The following is a 16,450-nucleotide window of genomic DNA, read 5'->3' as shown; positions in this document are numbered from 1 at the left end:
ATTTTAGGTAATAAATGGGAGGAAAAAAGCAAAATTGAACATATACATATATAAATATATATTTGCGTTTTCCAATATGTATTATATTGCTTATTATACAAAGCATATTTACTTTCAGCAATTAAAATACTTAATAGAGGGGGGTTTCAATTGGAAACATACAGCAATCTAAATACAGCAATCTAAATAATAACCCCCCCAAAAAAACTTACTTTTCTGCGTGAGCCAAAATAATTTTCTTTTAATTCCTCTTTCCCCCTATCGCAATGCATCTCCCCTCCCCTCCCCCTTTCCCCGTCCTTTTGATGTGTGTGCGTGTGTGAGTGTGTATGACCATAGACGACCCATACTAATCAGGTCTCAAAGTAAATAGCAGCGCAGGGCGATCTCAATGTAAATTGTGCTTGTCAGAAGATTCCCCTTCTCTCCCCCCTCCCTCATTCCCCAACCCAGTCAGTAGGTAGCAGAGAATTAAAAAAAAAAGAGGGGGGCCTCTTAACCAATGGCGTGAAGGAGGCTTGGCTAACCTTAGCCTCCCATTTTCTCTCCCCCCAATTCAGGGCTCTGACCAGTCAGTCGCCTTTGATTATCAGTTGCCAGCAGCCCCTCTCTTGGCTCCTTGACATGAGCTCCATATAAGGCAGCGATCTCCATAGAAACGTGTCAGTTTCAATAGTAGTGTCAAAGTTCACTATATACAGACATTCGCGCAGATCCCCCTTTCGGAAACATTGCTCTGCTAGTCTTCCCGTTTAAACGCATTCATTTTTTGGGTCTCTCTCTCTCTCCCTCTCTCTCTCTCTCTCTCTCTTTCTTTCTCTCTCTCTCCCCCCTTTCTTGCATATTCTATTAGTTTTTTTCTTCAGCTCCCTCTTCTTCCTTTTCTTCTTTTTTTTTCACCCTTCCTCTTAGTGTCTTTCGCTTCATTCCTGCAGGAGAAGAGAGAGGTGAAACTAAAAAAAAATTAAAAAGGAGAAAAAGGAAAAAGAAGAAACCCAGAGAGAGAGAGAGAGAGAGAGAGAGAGGACGCTTTCATATCTTAATACATCATCGTTATTTTTTTTTTTACTATTATTGTCTTTTTTTTATTTTGGGGGAGGTTTTGGTCCTGGCTGATGAGTTTTTATCTGAAATACTTTTTTAACCAAAAACAGAGAACATTTTTCGGCGATCTCCAGTGATTTTTGTAACTAGCCCCGTGTGTTATCACCGAAGAAGACGGAAGGGGCAAGAAAGAGGGAAAGAAGAGGATTTATTTATTCGACCTACTTTGGATCTCTCGTTTTCTGCCTGTGCCATTATTATTCATCCTCTATTTATTTTTTTACTCTTCGTCGTGAATTCGTCTCCGCTGCGAATTAGTCACATCCAATTGCTTTTGTATTTCTTTGAGAAAGAGAGAGAGAGAGAGAGAAACAACCACCAACAGCAACAACAACATCAAACTGTCTAATCTTCCATCCCTCCTCGAGCGCGTTTCCCAAGACTGGTTTCCTGAATGGCTGACTGCGTTTTGCCCTGGACCTGGCCCCCGGACACTTTTATCCCCTGATCTTCGGGAGCCTTTTTCTCTCGCTTTCCACCATCCGCGCCCAGCCCTGCGCCCCCCAAAGAGCCCAGAGCGCCGGCGGCGGCAGCGGGGGACAACCACGGCACCAGCACCGGCCTGGCCCCGGCAGCGAGCAGCAGCGGCGGCGGCGGCGGCGGCGGCGGCACCGACCTCCTGCTCCTCCTTCTCCTCCAGCTTCCTCTATGTCTGCACATCCTTTGCACTCCTAGCGCTCGGACTGTGTGGCGGGCGCGCGCTGTGTGTGTGTGTGTGTCGGCCGATCGCCTCCCCCGTGCGCCTCTCCTGCATGCCTCTCCCCGCCGCGCCGCCTTGCCGGCCGCTTCGCTTTGGGCAACTTGAGAAAAAAAATATTTAAAAGGGGGGGGGCCCCACAAAATCCTTCATCCCTCCCTTCCCCCCAAAGCGGGAGAGACAGAGAGCGAGGGAGAGGGCGAGGAGGGGGTTGCAAAAATAAAGAGAAAGAAAACGGCAGAAACAGCTCCAAGAAGCAGCGGCAGCAGCAGCACAAGGGCAGCGGCAGCAGCGGCGGCAGCCAAGCTTCCTGCTCTCTCCTCTCTCCCCCAAATCCGAGCCACCCACTCCCCCCCGCCCCCCTCCTCTCCCCGGCAGCCCTCCGCGAGAAGCTCCGCTCCCCAGCACTTTGTGGGCCCGAGATATGGCAATGGTAGTTAGCAGCTGGCGAGATCCGCAGGAAGACGTGGCCGGGGGCAACCCGAGCGGCCCCAACCCAGCAGCTCAGCCGGCCCGGGATCCGCAGCAGCAGCAAGCGGCCTCGGCGGCCCCGCACACCCCGCAGACCCCTAGCCAGCCGGGACCCCCTTCGACTCCGGGCACGGCCGGCGACAAGGGCCAGAGCCAGCAGGGCTCGGGCCAGAGCCAGCAGCACATCGAGTGCGTGGTTTGCGGGGACAAGTCGAGCGGCAAACACTACGGCCAATTCACCTGCGAGGGCTGCAAAAGTTTCTTCAAGAGGAGCGTCCGCAGGAACTTAACGTACACATGTCGTGCCAACAGGAACTGTCCCATCGACCAGCACCACCGCAACCAGTGCCAGTACTGCCGCCTCAAGAAGTGCCTCAAAGTGGGCATGAGGCGGGAAGGTGAATATTTCTTCCCTATTCTACTCTCCCTCGCTCTGTAGCTCGGTGTGTGTTTGCAAGCCCTCGCCAGCTTTGCACCCAGGCTTTTGGTTTGCGCTGATGCCCTCCTCTTCCTTTCCTCCCCCCCCCCCCCATCACCGCCACCACCACCGCACTCTTCCCTGCCCTGCTCACTGGGATGGGAATTTATTATGATGATCAGTCACTAAATATTTATTATTTCTCCGGGATCACTCGGATCTCTCTCTGTATGTGGATGTGGTTTTGTCTATTGTTGGCATGAGGCTGGGGGGACATCATTCTTTCCAAGATGGGTTTCCTTCTATTCCCCCTCCCTCCTTCCCTCCTTATGTACAATTTAAAAACCCACAACACTTCGCAGTAGATCCATTTCCACCATCATCTTTCCTGAAAGAAAGATGAAAGACATGTAAGTGGCGGGGGGGGGGGGGGGGGGGAGGAAGGGAGAGAAAGGAAGGGGGAGAAATATGCTACTGTATCTCAGGCTCCTTGTGCTTGCCAGTATGGTAGAGTCTGCTCCTTGCAAGATCTGGCCTTCTTTTCACTCCATGCTCTCAAAGGAAAGTTTCTGACTGAACCTTGTTTTTATAGTTCTGTCATTTTTTTAGCATGCTGTTCATTTTATTTTTCCATCAAACTCTACCCTCTGCTTAAATACTGCATACAAATTACAATTTACAACATATTTACCGGTCCTCCTGATTTTAGCATAATACATAGTCTGTTTCTGGCATGAGCTGTCCCCACCATTTCAAATGCTATTTTTTAGAGTTGTTCTTGATGTTTGCTTGTAATGTGTCTCATTTTTCGCTAGCAAGATTTGCTGCACTGTATTTTCTAAATATATATATATCAATTTACAGTTAAAGTTCATCTTGTGACTATCGTTAAAGATGTCTGATAGGCAAAGAAGCGAAACAGTCAATTTTGTGGCGTGGGGATTACTTGCTTCTTTAATTAGTTTTAAAATTATATTTTATATGCCACAAGAAAAGAAAGTGAGTTCCTTCAGACCTGGGAAGAGCTCGCACGTATGACGACTTCATTTGTAGCTTCAGGGAGCTATTTGTAGGCGTATGGGAAAAAAAGCAAACTTAGAATTGTGCTTTCATTTAATTGAAAAATAACTGCCAAGTTCAAAACTATAATTAGGTGGAGGGGGGAGGGAAGAGTCCAGCCACTTAGATTTCAAGGGCTCAGTTGGAATTTCATCAATACTATTATAAATGATAAAGTTACGGAAATATTGCACGCTCTAAACTGGAAAGATAAATTATATATAGGGGTGTGTTATTAATATGCCACAGTGGTTGTATCTTCTCCTTGAATTACCTTTGTTGACATGGCATGCACTTTGGAACACTGGCGCTGATGAAGTAAAACATACACACACGGAAAAAAAACTTTGGTCAGCTTTAGGAACTCAAAGCATGCTTACGTTTTGTATTGAGATGGTTAATGAATCCAGTGTTTTTGCAGTTGCAAGCTTGTGCATTCACTGTGCAAAGCTGTCCACAGGCTTTTGCAGTGGCAACAGCGCAGCAAAGATATTAATTAAACCATCGCATTTTTTCACTAATGTTTGGCTACTGTAAGTTCAGACCCTTTTCCCCCCCTTTCGAATATTTAATCTTTCTCTTCCTTCTATCAGCGAGAACTTTGCTGGGCACGTATCGGATGCTTGCTCCGTGTAATAAAAAGTTAGAAGTGGTTAGCTGGGAGACTGTGACCTGATCCAGTGTTAAGTGGGTAGCATTTTTGAAGAATATGGACACGTTTATTTTAAAAAATCCCATTTGTTTGTAAATCTACCTGCTCCTCGGACAATGGACTGGGAAATAAGAAAGAGCTATGGTACCTATATTTTTACCAGATTTCTGGGATTTTTACCCCCAGACAGCACGTTAAGAATCCGGAGGATTTCTTTTGTGTTTTGCTGGTTTTATTTGCTGCAAGCGGGGGGAAGGGTAGATTGTCTCGTTGTCTTGGCTGGGATTTTGGTTTTGGTTTTGTTTTTTTACAATTTTTATTCTATTTTATTTTTGGCTGTGCTGGTGATGGGGCCGGGATGCCTGTGCAGGGGCTGAGGGTAAGGATGCAGCCTGTTCTGCATACACTGCTCCATGTGAATCTGCTGTCTCTAGCTCTCTCTGTACGTGCGCGTGTGTGTGTGTGTGTCTGTGGGAATAAGCCCTGCATTGTCTCCTGCTCGGCTGTACCGTGGTAAGCGATGTTTGCAAGCCTCCTGGATGCACATTTCCTCTCCTTTTCTCTTTCTTTTTGTCAGCGGTTCAGCGAGGAAGAATGCCTCCAACCCAGCCGAACCCAGGCCAGTACGCGCTGACCAACGGGGACCCTCTGAACGGCCACTGCTATCTGTCGGGCTACATCTCGCTGCTGCTGCGGGCCGAGCCCTACCCCACCTCGCGCTACGGCAGCCAGTGCATGCAGCCCAACAACATCATGGGCATCGAGAACATCTGCGAGCTGGCCGCGCGCCTGCTCTTCAGCGCCGTCGAGTGGGCCCGCAACATCCCCTTCTTCCCCGACCTGCAGATCACCGACCAGGTGGCCCTGCTGCGGCTCACTTGGAGCGAGCTGTTTGTGCTCAACGCGGCGCAGTGCTCCATGCCCCTGCACGTGGCCCCTCTGCTGGCCGCCGCCGGCCTGCACGCCTCGCCCATGTCCGCCGACCGGGTGGTGGCCTTCATGGACCACATCCGCATCTTCCAGGAGCAGGTGGAGAAGCTCAAGGCCCTGCACGTCGACTCGGCGGAGTACAGCTGCCTCAAAGCCATCGTCCTCTTCACATCAGGTGAGTGTGCTCGGGGGAGAGAGGGCCTGGCGTGGGGGGGAGCAGAGGAGAGGGGTCGGAGAAGGCAGGAGAGATCACTAGGAAACTGTAAGAGCAAAATCAGAGGATCCAACCTCCCAGTTTCCCCCCCCCCACACACACACACACAGCACCCCTCCTCCCCCGAAAAAAACTAGGGTGGGGTTAGGTTAGTAAAACCCACCCTTTTTGCAAATCAATGTGGCTCCCACATTTATGGGAAGAGCTGTAGATGGCTGGAGTTCTATAGACACTACATTCCATTATTCCCAATGTCTGGTTTGTGCTCCTTGTGGTTCCTTGGATAACGGGAGGTGGGGAGGTGGGAGAAATAGAGATACCATAGATCTGCGGGTGTGAGAATGACAGAGAGAGAGAGAGAGAGAGAGAGAGAGAGAGAAGGAGGGAGGGAGGGGAAGAGAGAGAGGATGTGGTTTTCTTGTGGCACTTTATCTGGTAAGAAGGTTTTCCCGGAGAGTGTTAAAAGGAGGGCATAGGCACAAATAAATCATAATCAATACTGATTTATTGCTGCCTGATTTCCCCTTATCGGAAACCATTCATGTTTGCAGTTGCAGAGGTTATTGAGGATCGTAAAAAATGAGCTCGATCTAAAAGAGAAAGGCAAAAAAAAATAACCCCAAACCCAAGCCCAACAATAGAAACAGCAAATTGCAGGGAGGGGGGAAGAGACAAGGGGGTTATGTACCAATTGGCCAGTCTAGAGAGGGTTTTTTTTTCCCCTATACAAACCACAAAAATATTGGAATTTTAACAGATTGCCTGAAAAAATATCACATTAAGTGTAGGAAGTGGCAACATGCATGCATGCATGTTAACATTTTTTCTTATGATAGATGGTTCAAATTAACTCGAAGGAAAGTGTATTAACTTCGCCTTTGAAGTGTTTTGGTTGTAGCCAGTAAGACTATAATACATCTTTTATTATTGTAACCTGTGAGAGGGAAATATATAAACATCAAAGACGAACAATTTGCGGAAAATATAGGAAATATAAACAAAGCAAGATAAGAAGCCACTCGATGTTATTTTCTGGTGTTAACATACCAGTTTATTCCTTCTGTCTTTGCTTTTTTTTTTTAACCATTCCTCCTTTTTTTAGTAATAAATAAACAGTTCTAGTAAATCTAACTTGAAACTAGGCCGAAGCAAAATTAAAAGCATACTTGAACAAAGATGGCAAATCGTTCAAAGACCTTGTTTAACAGTAAGCAGTTTATAATCCATCAATATTTGCTGCCTTTCATGCATGAAAAATAGTATTTACATGGTATTAAAATGACTCTTAAATTTGCACAATATTGTAATGTAGCAAATGCAGTATTAATATCGATTTGAACATCGGATAATTTATTTAGACAGGAGTATCTAATTTGTATGCAGGGTGGTCAAAGACGTGTACTTTGACTGCCCCCTTTTACTTTCAGTGCAAATGCAGTCTTGTAGTGTTGGAGGGAATATTTCTTTGCAAAGGATAAAATGCAGATCTTAAAACAAATGGGAGATTTACTGATTAGCCACCTCGACATTTTAGTGTATTTTATCTTAATAAGTCTTCTTGATGGAAACATGTTTTTCAAAAGTGACAAATAGACTGAGCAGTATTTATCAGTCTGATTTAACTTGAGTCTGTCTGCAGACTTGCATTCCATACTCACTCATTTCAGCATGTTCATCAGGAAACAGACCCATCTTTGAGAACCCTCCTGTTCTTAAACACATATTGAAAAAATCTTGGAAAATAGAGAAAGGACTGGTGTGATGTTTGATAATTACTAAAAGAAAAGACTCTTGAAAGGCGTTTGCCCCAAATGAAGAATGGGTTGGGTTTTTCCATCTTCCACCCTCCTCCCAATCTGGATTTAGGTTAGACCTGCAAATGGTGGCGTTTTATGAACTCCTTCTTTATATATTAAAATTAATATATTCAAATATATAATTAAATATTAGAGCCGACTTTGCTCCAACCATTGAGCAAAACGAGGAATGGGGTTTAGGAAGGAGCAATGTTATTTGGAGCAGAATAACATGGGATATATTAGAAGATGGAAATACAGCTGTCAGTAGTAATTTACCCCTTTCCCTTACCCCCAAACACACATTTCCACTTTCGACTAAACTTGTTTTGATTGCTAGCCAGAGGGGAATTCATGGGAAGCCTTTCTCGAAGTCATCCAACTTTTAAGCAAACTTTGACGGATGGAAAAGACATTTTAGACATATTGTCCAAAACACTTTACTAAGGACTAAGTATTTAAAGCTGGCATGAGGCTATCGTGGTGTGTTTTTTACATTTGGGGTCCGGATCGTATATTTAATCTTTAAAATTCTGGACACCGTCCAAGAGCCGGGTCGTGACCCAAAATTACTTCCCGTTAAAAAAACTTTATTAATGAATGCACCCACATTTTCTTCTAATAAGTAAAACTTCCCAGGCAACATAACATAAATTCAAGTCATCTATTTGCAATGCAATGAGAACTTTGATTTCTAGTTATATGCCAGCTGATTACATCTATATTTTCGGAACACTAAACTCTTCTGAATGCATCACATGAAATACATTCCCTACACTACAAAGGATAAAACTGGAGTGTACTGAACAGTAATGGTTATTTATTTACATAATTTCTTTTCCATATACTGCAGGAAGAAATATTGAGCTCTCCCTTATTGACACATTGCCATATAAAATGTGAGACATACAGAATTTCCACACTTGCCCTCCCTTTCTTAGCTGAGATAATTCACGGATGGTAAATATATATTGCATTACTTCTTACACCTATTCCATTTTTCCGGCCTCAATAATCTAATCGAGTTTACACCATATGGGGGGAAGACTTCAGGGGATCTAAACAACATTCAGATGCACACATATGCCTGGGCCATTTCAAATAATTAATAGATAGTATCTGTATTAGACATAAACACTTACAATTTTCTAATACGAAACTACAGATGTATTCTTCTCGCTTTCTAACGGCTTTCTCTAGCAAGTAACTTCCCAGTCCTGATTGTCCAATGACTCTGCACTGTAGGTGCACTTATCGTAAATATCTGATAAATATTTTACTAACCTTAAGGATATGACATATGGGACCTTAAAATCTGCTGGGCTATCTGTAAGACCCTTTCATATTGCATTGTTTGGAAGTTGAATAGGCTCCTATTGCATAATGAGCAGATGATACTTGTAAAATACCACGAGCTATGTAAATATGGAGTGTGATTTGTGGCAATCAGCATATGAACAAGACTGTGTTTTTGATACATATTTCAAACAAGATCAGGCCTTTTCTTTTGATATAGGTATAGATATAGCTATTGTGACCTGGTGCTTTAGATGTTGCATAATAACACTGCATTAAAGGTACAGTATGGATTAGAAAAACAGTCTGGCTTGGATAATAATGTATCTGAGGATGCCTAGTCCGTAGCTTAGGTCAAAGGTTCCTTTCCTCAGAAGTTCTTGAATCATAGCTTGTTTTATTTGTATTTTTGCTCGAGGCCATAGTATGGTAGATGAAGGTGTTCAGAAATCTTTTTATATTCCGTTCTTGAAACAGAAAGACATAAACTTCAGTTGCCAGAGATTTTTGCTTTGAATAATTTGTTGTGTCTTTCCAGGGTCATAATTTTACATTCCCAATTTTGTAATATCCTTTTGGGGCCATTAGCATGCATTAATTCATATACAGATCTATATATTAGCAAAATCTGGCTTTGATCTGTAGTAAACCGCACTGCAACTGACTGCTCGCCTGTGATCCTTGTGTTTGTAAAATATTTATTATTAATATACGTAACAATGTGGATATTTGAACTAGAGGGGCAAATCCATCATATTTCACTGACGGTAGTTTCCTGAGCAAGTCTCTCAACTAATCAGCTGCTACGCAGTAATTCGCTGGTGTGGGATAGATAGATAGATAGATAGATAGATAGATAGATAGATAGATAGATAGATAGCAGTTTATGGTCTTAGATGAATAGTATGCAGTTTCCGGGTATAAGGGATATATTCTGGCTCTATCTATGAAATATAAACATATATGAAGGATATATTTCTGGTTACATTTAGGGAATGCTCACGCACTGCGGCCGCTTCCAGCTTTATATCTGATAGCTGCAGCTGTCTGCTTAGCACAGTCTGGAGTAACTGAGCCATATTTCTCTAGATTATTATACAGTTTACAAAGATGTGACTGATTTTCAATCACTTGAGCCCAGCTACAGAGAGCAGTGCAGCCTGTCTCCTTGGCATTGCACTGCAGATGCCGGGCAAGCCCCACCAAATCCCATCCTGCGAACGCATTTTGTTCTGATTTCTAGCCGTGTCCACAAACGCAGTGTGTCTGGATGACTCAATGACTGCATGTGTTTATTTAACATGCGGCATAGACGAGGGTCACATTGCCTATAAATGCAAACAATGGCTCTCCTGACTCTGTTTGAGTTATTGTCGTGGTACACTACTCCGCAGTGTGTAGATTAAACCAAAATCATAAGCATCATAGTCCCCTTCCTCCTTTCTTCCACCTCCCTCCCCCGACAGAAGACAGGTTTCTGTGGCTTGGCTGTGTGGCTTCAGATCCCCCCCCCCCTCCTTCCCCTGCACACACATACAGCGTCTTACATTATTTATTTCCAAGGTGGAGGAGGAAACACAAAGGGAGGTTTTGCCTGCGCGTCTCTCTGGCTGTCGGCGTGGGGAATCTGCCCGGGTGCACCGAGGGGTGTGATGGTTGGACGGGGCGACGGGATGGTGTGTTTCGACCGGGGTGTGTGCGGTGTGCTCGCTTGCCTTACTAACGGTTTGCTCCCCTTGTCTCCTCCTGGTGTGTGGCTGCCTGGGCAGATGCCTGTGGCCTGTCAGATGCTGCCCATATCGAGAGCCTGCAAGAGAAATCTCAATGCGCCCTGGAGGAATATGTGAGGAGCCAGTACCCCAACCAGCCGAGTCGCTTCGGCAAACTGCTCCTGAGGCTGCCTTCCCTGCGCACCGTCTCCTCCTCAGTCATCGAGCAGCTCTTCTTCGTCCGCTTGGTAGGTAAAACCCCCATTGAAACCCTCATCAGAGATATGTTACTGTCTGGGAGCAGCTTCAACTGGCCTTACATGTCTATCCAGTGTTCCTAGAGCACAGCCAACACCCCCAATAGAGACACTGAGGACCAACACAGACAGAAATAAACGAACCGAGTAAAAGTTGGGGTGCAGAGAGGGGGGGAAGCAGACAATAAACAAAACAAAAAGAGAAAGACTCGTGTAGGATCAGATCTGTGACCATGTTTGAAAGGAAAAGAAAGCAGCTTGTGTCTGTGGAAAATTTTGGAAAAAGGACCGAGGGGATTTTAATAAAACCAGAAGGAGAATAATGGATCTTCCAGCATTTATTGTGGACTGATGTGGATATATTCTGTACAGAAACAAAGAAACCAACAAAAATATTGACGCTGAACTGAATCTTGTGTAGAAAACACACACACGCAAACACTTACCACGAACATTGTTATTCATTTTGTAAAATATTAGTCTTTATTTTCATTTTTTGGTAAAATTTAAGACATCGTATGCGCATAAAGAAAAAAGAAACAAGAATTAGGGGAAATAACATTTTCCAAATAATTATAAAAAACAATTGTCCTGTGTCTATGTATCTATATCTGTTTTGTATTTTTTTCTGGTTCCAAACCAGGTTTCCTGTGATTCTATACTAATAATTTTTGATATAACCCTTTGCTTCTTATAATGAGTGCGATATATGTTGTCGAAGCTGTTCTTCAAGAATTAAAATTGAAGTGAGAATTTAAACAAAAATAAAAGAATTTAGCAAAAAAAATTCCATTAGTCTTGTTGCTTGACCATGCCAACAGTTTACAAACGTATAAACCCTACCCTTTAACTTCCAGTGGGATTAAATGGGAGAACTTTTAAAAACAACTTTTAGGGGGCAACAAAGTTGTATAAAACGCACAACGTTCCAAAAGTGACTTGATTGTGTAATTTAGGATTTAAAAGACAGATGGGAACACAAACAGTTCAATGTCACAGATGAATCAAATTATCTGCGATTGTATCTCAAAGCTAAGTGCAGATGACCTGGCCAACGCATTTGGAAGAAAAAAAACCTTCCTTGTCAGTTGAAGTTTCTGCTAACTTTGCACAGTGCTGTTTCCTTTTAGAATTCATGAGCAAGGTTTGGAGTCACTATACTCTACCAGCATTGTACAGTGTGCAATATAAGGTATACTGTAGCCATTTTGCCCCTTATTTGTTTGTTAAAGGCTTGGTGGGGTGGTTTCCCCAAGAATTCAAAGACTCAACACTGTGTGTTCTGATTGTGTGCTGCATTTGCTGTCACTGCTAAAAGGAACAGTGTTACTGTTTTTCGCTTCTCTAGTCACAAAATGTAAAGGGCATGCCTATCCTGTTAATTCAAGCTAACTGAAGGTTTGCTTGTTGGGTGGTGTATATGTGTGCCTGTAAGTGTATAGCACATACAAACACACACACATCCTATGTGAATTATTGTGCTGTAGCTTTATAAAGTGAAAATGTGAGAAGTGTGCAAAAGCCCCGTTTTTTTAATTTAAAAAAAATTGTTTCCATAATGGAGCCTCTTTGAAGATGAAGGCTTCACAATGCTTCTAGCTGGTGGTGCTGATCTCTGTAGCAGCTTTCAGTGCATTAATGTTTTATAGGATCTGAGACGGAGCTGTAAGAACACATACTGCCAAGGGAGCTCTTTCTTAACGTATTAATAAAGCTGGATCTTTTAACAATAACATCCCCTCACACACCTCCCGCGCCCTCCAAACAAGCCCGGATGAAGCAGGTTTTTCTAACAGAGGAGTGATCGGCAATGGTTTTCTCTTAATTTACTGCCCAGATTTGTTTTAGGGGTGGGGTTTTTTGTTTGTTTTTGGGAGGGGGGGTGGTTGCATTAACACGATCCTTCAATCCAACTCGCTTGAGTTTTTAATATTCTAGGCGCAGCAGATTCGAAGCGAGAGCAGGTCTACACAGTAAGCACTTACAGCTGGAGCATCAACATTGCGGTGCAGACTTTCTATGGGGCTAGAGTCAGTTTCAATATGGAGACGCAACCTGTCTCCCTCGTAGCCGCTGTGTATATGATTGTTGTAACTCAGGGCACATACGTGTGGGAATTAAACGCAACTTTGCCCAACTTACCTGAGCTCTATAGAGATAACAGCTCCGTTCCTCATCCTGGCTGACTTCACCAGGCGGAGAGCGAAGTTACACCAACCTCACGGGGGGAAAAAGAGAAAGGCAGATACTGAACACAGACGCTCAGCACTTGGAAACACTGAAATAATCCTTCGCCATTGTTTTTGGTGGGAATGGCTGCTGGGGGATGCAGTGTGGCTCTAAGCAAAGAGAGATCTAGCTTTCCGCCAATGAGATGTAAATATATTCATTACAATGTTATCCCACTAGTGAAAACAGATAAACTTTTTCGTAGGTCAGAAACGTATTTTTCAATTAATGGTCATGTTTAGGAATAACAATAGCCCACTGATTGCCACCAAACGTGCAGGTTAGATGAGGTGTACGAGCTGCAGTTATTGCCATATATGTGATTAGACAGAAGTGTTTAATTCCCTTATTAAAGTGTTGCTGATCTATGGTATCCAGTTCTGAAGTGGTAACTATAAACTATTTATTGTGGGCGTGAACATTTTCTTTAGCCACTTTCAAAGTCCTTGGGCATTTATATATTTGCTGAAAATATTGTACCATTTGTCACAGTCGCACATTATATTGCTTCAATGTTCGTGTGGAGAAGGGTCAGGGCCCCTTCATAAGTTTTTGATGACTTGTTCTTACATACTGTGTACGGTTTTAAAAGCAGCTCGAGTTAAATTTGTCCTCGGTGCTATTTTGTGTAGCCTTAGACTCGTTCTTTGACTCCTTTGCACACGCACACACACACACACCCACTCCACCCCTTAGAAAACTTTATAGATTTGATGGTGGTTGTGTTAAACACAGTCGGGTTTACTCTACTAGTTGCAAAAAGTACACCACAAATACTTCTTTACTAAGCAGCTAGGGTTTTCGCGGTACAGTAACAGGATGTGCCCATTAGAAGTTTGTCAGCAGTAGCACTCAGAAACCCAGCAATCTGTAACATATCTACTTATGCTAATGCAGGGGTTTAGAGAGCCTTGATAGCAACAGACACAAAAGGCTATATACCTTTGGCATCACACTCTCTAGCTGGACTCCTCCCACTCTCCCATTAAGCCTTCTCTAGTCAATCAAATAAATATTTGGAATTTTTTCCAAATGGCAAGGAGAACCACAGCTGATGTAAAGATTTCTGGAGAGACTGTCACGGATGACTTCTGACTCTTCGGGGAACTTCAATAAATAGTGCAAGTGTTACGGTTTCGTTGGTGTTGGTCTTGTGTTAAGTACGTGGAGGGAGGAATGGTATCTGACCTTTTCTTTTGCCTGTATATATTTCAATATGTGGCCACACGACTCTGGGGAGCATAGTTGTCCATGCTGCTCAGACAACTTGTGAGTCGAGTTTTGGCCGTTCTGAGTCAATCTCCTTAACCTGCCGAGAAGAAAGCGATTTGAAACATTTACAGGCTAGACAAGGCTCAAGTTCCCGTCAGTCCCTCAAAATGAGGTGGACTTTAAAAAAGCCTTGTAAGTGGCACATTTTACTGCAAGCTTAACACCACTGAACGGGGCGAATTAAATAATACGTTACAGAGGCAGGGTTTCCTATATGTAAAATGCTCTTTTAGTATGAAATAAATAATGGATATTATAGAAAGCGTTTTATCAATGCCCATGGCTCGAGGTCATGTTAGATAACATTAAAAGGTAAAAGTTAATAAAGGAAAAGTAAATTCAACTTTGTCTAATGTAAAGGAAACTGTGTTTGGCTCCAAACACAAAGAGAAAATGTATTTTAGCAGATGGAAAGGGCTTAACACAAAGTATCTTCTTTTTTTAAAAAATTACCTGTGACATATGAAAGTCAGACGTTTCCTTTTCAACAAAAACACTCACTGAGCGACTGAGAACTTTAGCTTCTTTGAAGTAGATTTAAACTGTTGTAGACACAAGCTTCACTTATAAATCAAAAAGGGGAAGCGCAGGGAAGTATCCCCAAGGAACTGCTAGACTAGTGCGAGTGCATATTATCCGCCTTGTGGAACAGCCTACTGGAATAGATAGAGCGAGAGATTTTTTTCCCACCAGTTACATCACCAATAATCAAGTGAAGAGACATTCATAAGCGATGTACTCTTGTGATATGTACCCAGTTATTACAAATCCTGGCGAGGTACTTCCTTGGTTTTCATGGGACATTTTGACTATTCAAAAGGCTAATGTGGAGCGTTTTTATCCCCCCCCCCCCCCCGCCCTCCGAATCTGAATCCGACCTTTTTGGGGCTTTATATCAGTTTTATTCTCATTTTAGAACCGGCAAGGTGCATCCCCACAATATTTTTTTAAAATCAGACGTGGCCATTTTCTAATTAGCGTCGCTGCCATTGGCTTTGATGTGGTTTTACATCATATGCGTCAGCGCAAACGAAATTTAATACCTTGCAATGATTCAGTGATTGCTTTTCTTAAACATTATCCTCTTCTCCAACACCTTATTCTGCCACCTTGCACACCAGCCGGGTTTCCCAACATCACTGAACTGATGATTCCTCGGAGGAAAGGGGACTCTGGGAACACAAGTGGAAACTAATCAAACTCTTGTTAAAGTCCTCGCTCAGGATCCATGGCGTCACCAGGTCTTCCACTTAGGAAGCCCAAGAGTTTTATTCCTAAATGAGTTAAAGAGCCATTTACCTCTGTCGTGTTCTATTCATCAAGCCACAAGTCGAGATTCCCTAACATGAAACTATTTGTTTGCTTACACAACCAGCTGGGCGCAATTTCACGTCTGAGATATCTATCTGAAAGCGCCTCTCATTTATTATCCCTCCTTGTCAGCGAAACCATTCCCCAACCTGGGTTTGCTTTTTTTCTTCATTGACGGATCTGGACTTAGATATCCCCCGAGATAGTTCGGTCTCCCCCTCCGATCCCAGCCCCATTCAGCGCAAACTAGCTGGAGAATAAGGAGGAAACGGCATACACAGATCACAAAGGCTTCTGTTGGCCAAGGTGCCTTCAATATTACAGCGATTCCTCATAACGCCCCCGGGTACCTGCTAGAGACTCGGTTAGAACTTATGGCTGGATGGCACTTCCGGCTGGATGTTTTCTCATCGTTCCTCTGGTGCAAGGTGCAACCACCTGTGAAACAAAGTAAAGCAGGTCTAGGGTGGGCAAATAGACTTTTATGTCCCTGTCAGTTACAAGTACAACATATGGCTGGGAGCTGCTGTAAGGTTTCACGGTGTAAAAATCTACGACCTTGGTGATTGGGGCCAGTTTATTGCTGCTGACCTGGCTACAGTTATAGCTAAAATAGAAATACCTGCATAATTGGGCAAGGAAGTGCCCTTCATAGCGGGGATAGGGGACTGGTATCTTTCTCCCACCCCCACGTGCTGTCCATTCGCAAACCAAGGCGCAACGTGAAATATACCAAATCGCTTTGCCAGGGTGATTGCTAGTAAATAAAACAATTAGTAAAGAGGGGAGTTGGGAAACAGCATCGTCTTCCCCCTCCTCCCCCAATTTTGAAAAATAAGGCTACTGTGAGGAGCGTTTCAGAGCCGTGCGGGCTGGGCGACAAGAGGAGCAGGCTTACTAAGCTCAGTGATGGCTGTATAATAGTGTATAGACATCTCCTTGCCTGCAGAGCCCTCCATCAAGCTTAAAGCAATGGATCAAATCCAGATCCACAGGATATAAAATAGCCCCAGTTGTAAAGAAGGAAGGGAGGGC

At 43.7% G+C, this 16,450-nt stretch overlaps 1 protein-coding gene and 1 long non-coding RNA gene across 11 annotated transcripts in view; one reads left to right on the top strand and one right to left on the bottom strand.

Moving 5' to 3' along the window:
- Nucleotides 1-1,408, bottom strand: part of LOC149524169 (uncharacterized) — a 100,335-nt gene extending 98,927 nt beyond the window's left edge. For all 9 annotated transcript variants that reach the window (XR_016349911.1, XR_016349910.1, XR_016349906.1 and 6 more), the window contains exon 1: nucleotides 1,270-1,408. This is a non-coding gene — a long non-coding RNA (uncharacterized LOC149524169). The remainder of the gene's footprint in view (nucleotides 1-1,269) is intronic.
- On the top strand, nucleotides 302-11,390 carry NR2F1 (nuclear receptor subfamily 2 group F member 1). Of its 2 annotated transcripts, none has more exons than XM_075932148.2 (3): nucleotides 302-2,670; nucleotides 4,979-5,506; nucleotides 10,407-11,390. In XM_075932148.2, the coding sequence occupies exons 1-3, from the start codon at nucleotides 2,226-2,228 to the stop codon at nucleotides 10,685-10,687; spliced, it is 1,254 nt and encodes a 417-aa protein (XP_075788263.1). In that variant the 5' UTR covers nucleotides 302-2,225; the 3' UTR covers nucleotides 10,688-11,390. The 2 variants fall into 2 exon arrangements, with proteins under 2 accessions (XP_075788263.1, XP_075788264.1); XM_075932149.2 differs by lacking the exon at nucleotides 302-2,670 and adding an exon at nucleotides 3,477-4,282.
- The last annotated feature ends 5,060 nt before the right edge of the window (nucleotides 11,391-16,450 follow it).

The sequence above is a fragment of the Pelodiscus sinensis genome, chromosome 6 (genome assembly GCF_052426305.1).
Source record: "Pelodiscus sinensis isolate ZL-2025 chromosome 6, ASM5242630v1, whole genome shotgun sequence".
In the NCBI taxonomy this organism is placed as follows: domain Eukaryota; kingdom Metazoa; phylum Chordata; order Testudines; family Trionychidae; genus Pelodiscus; species Pelodiscus sinensis.
This window is presented reverse-complemented; position numbering and strand designations above follow the sequence as displayed.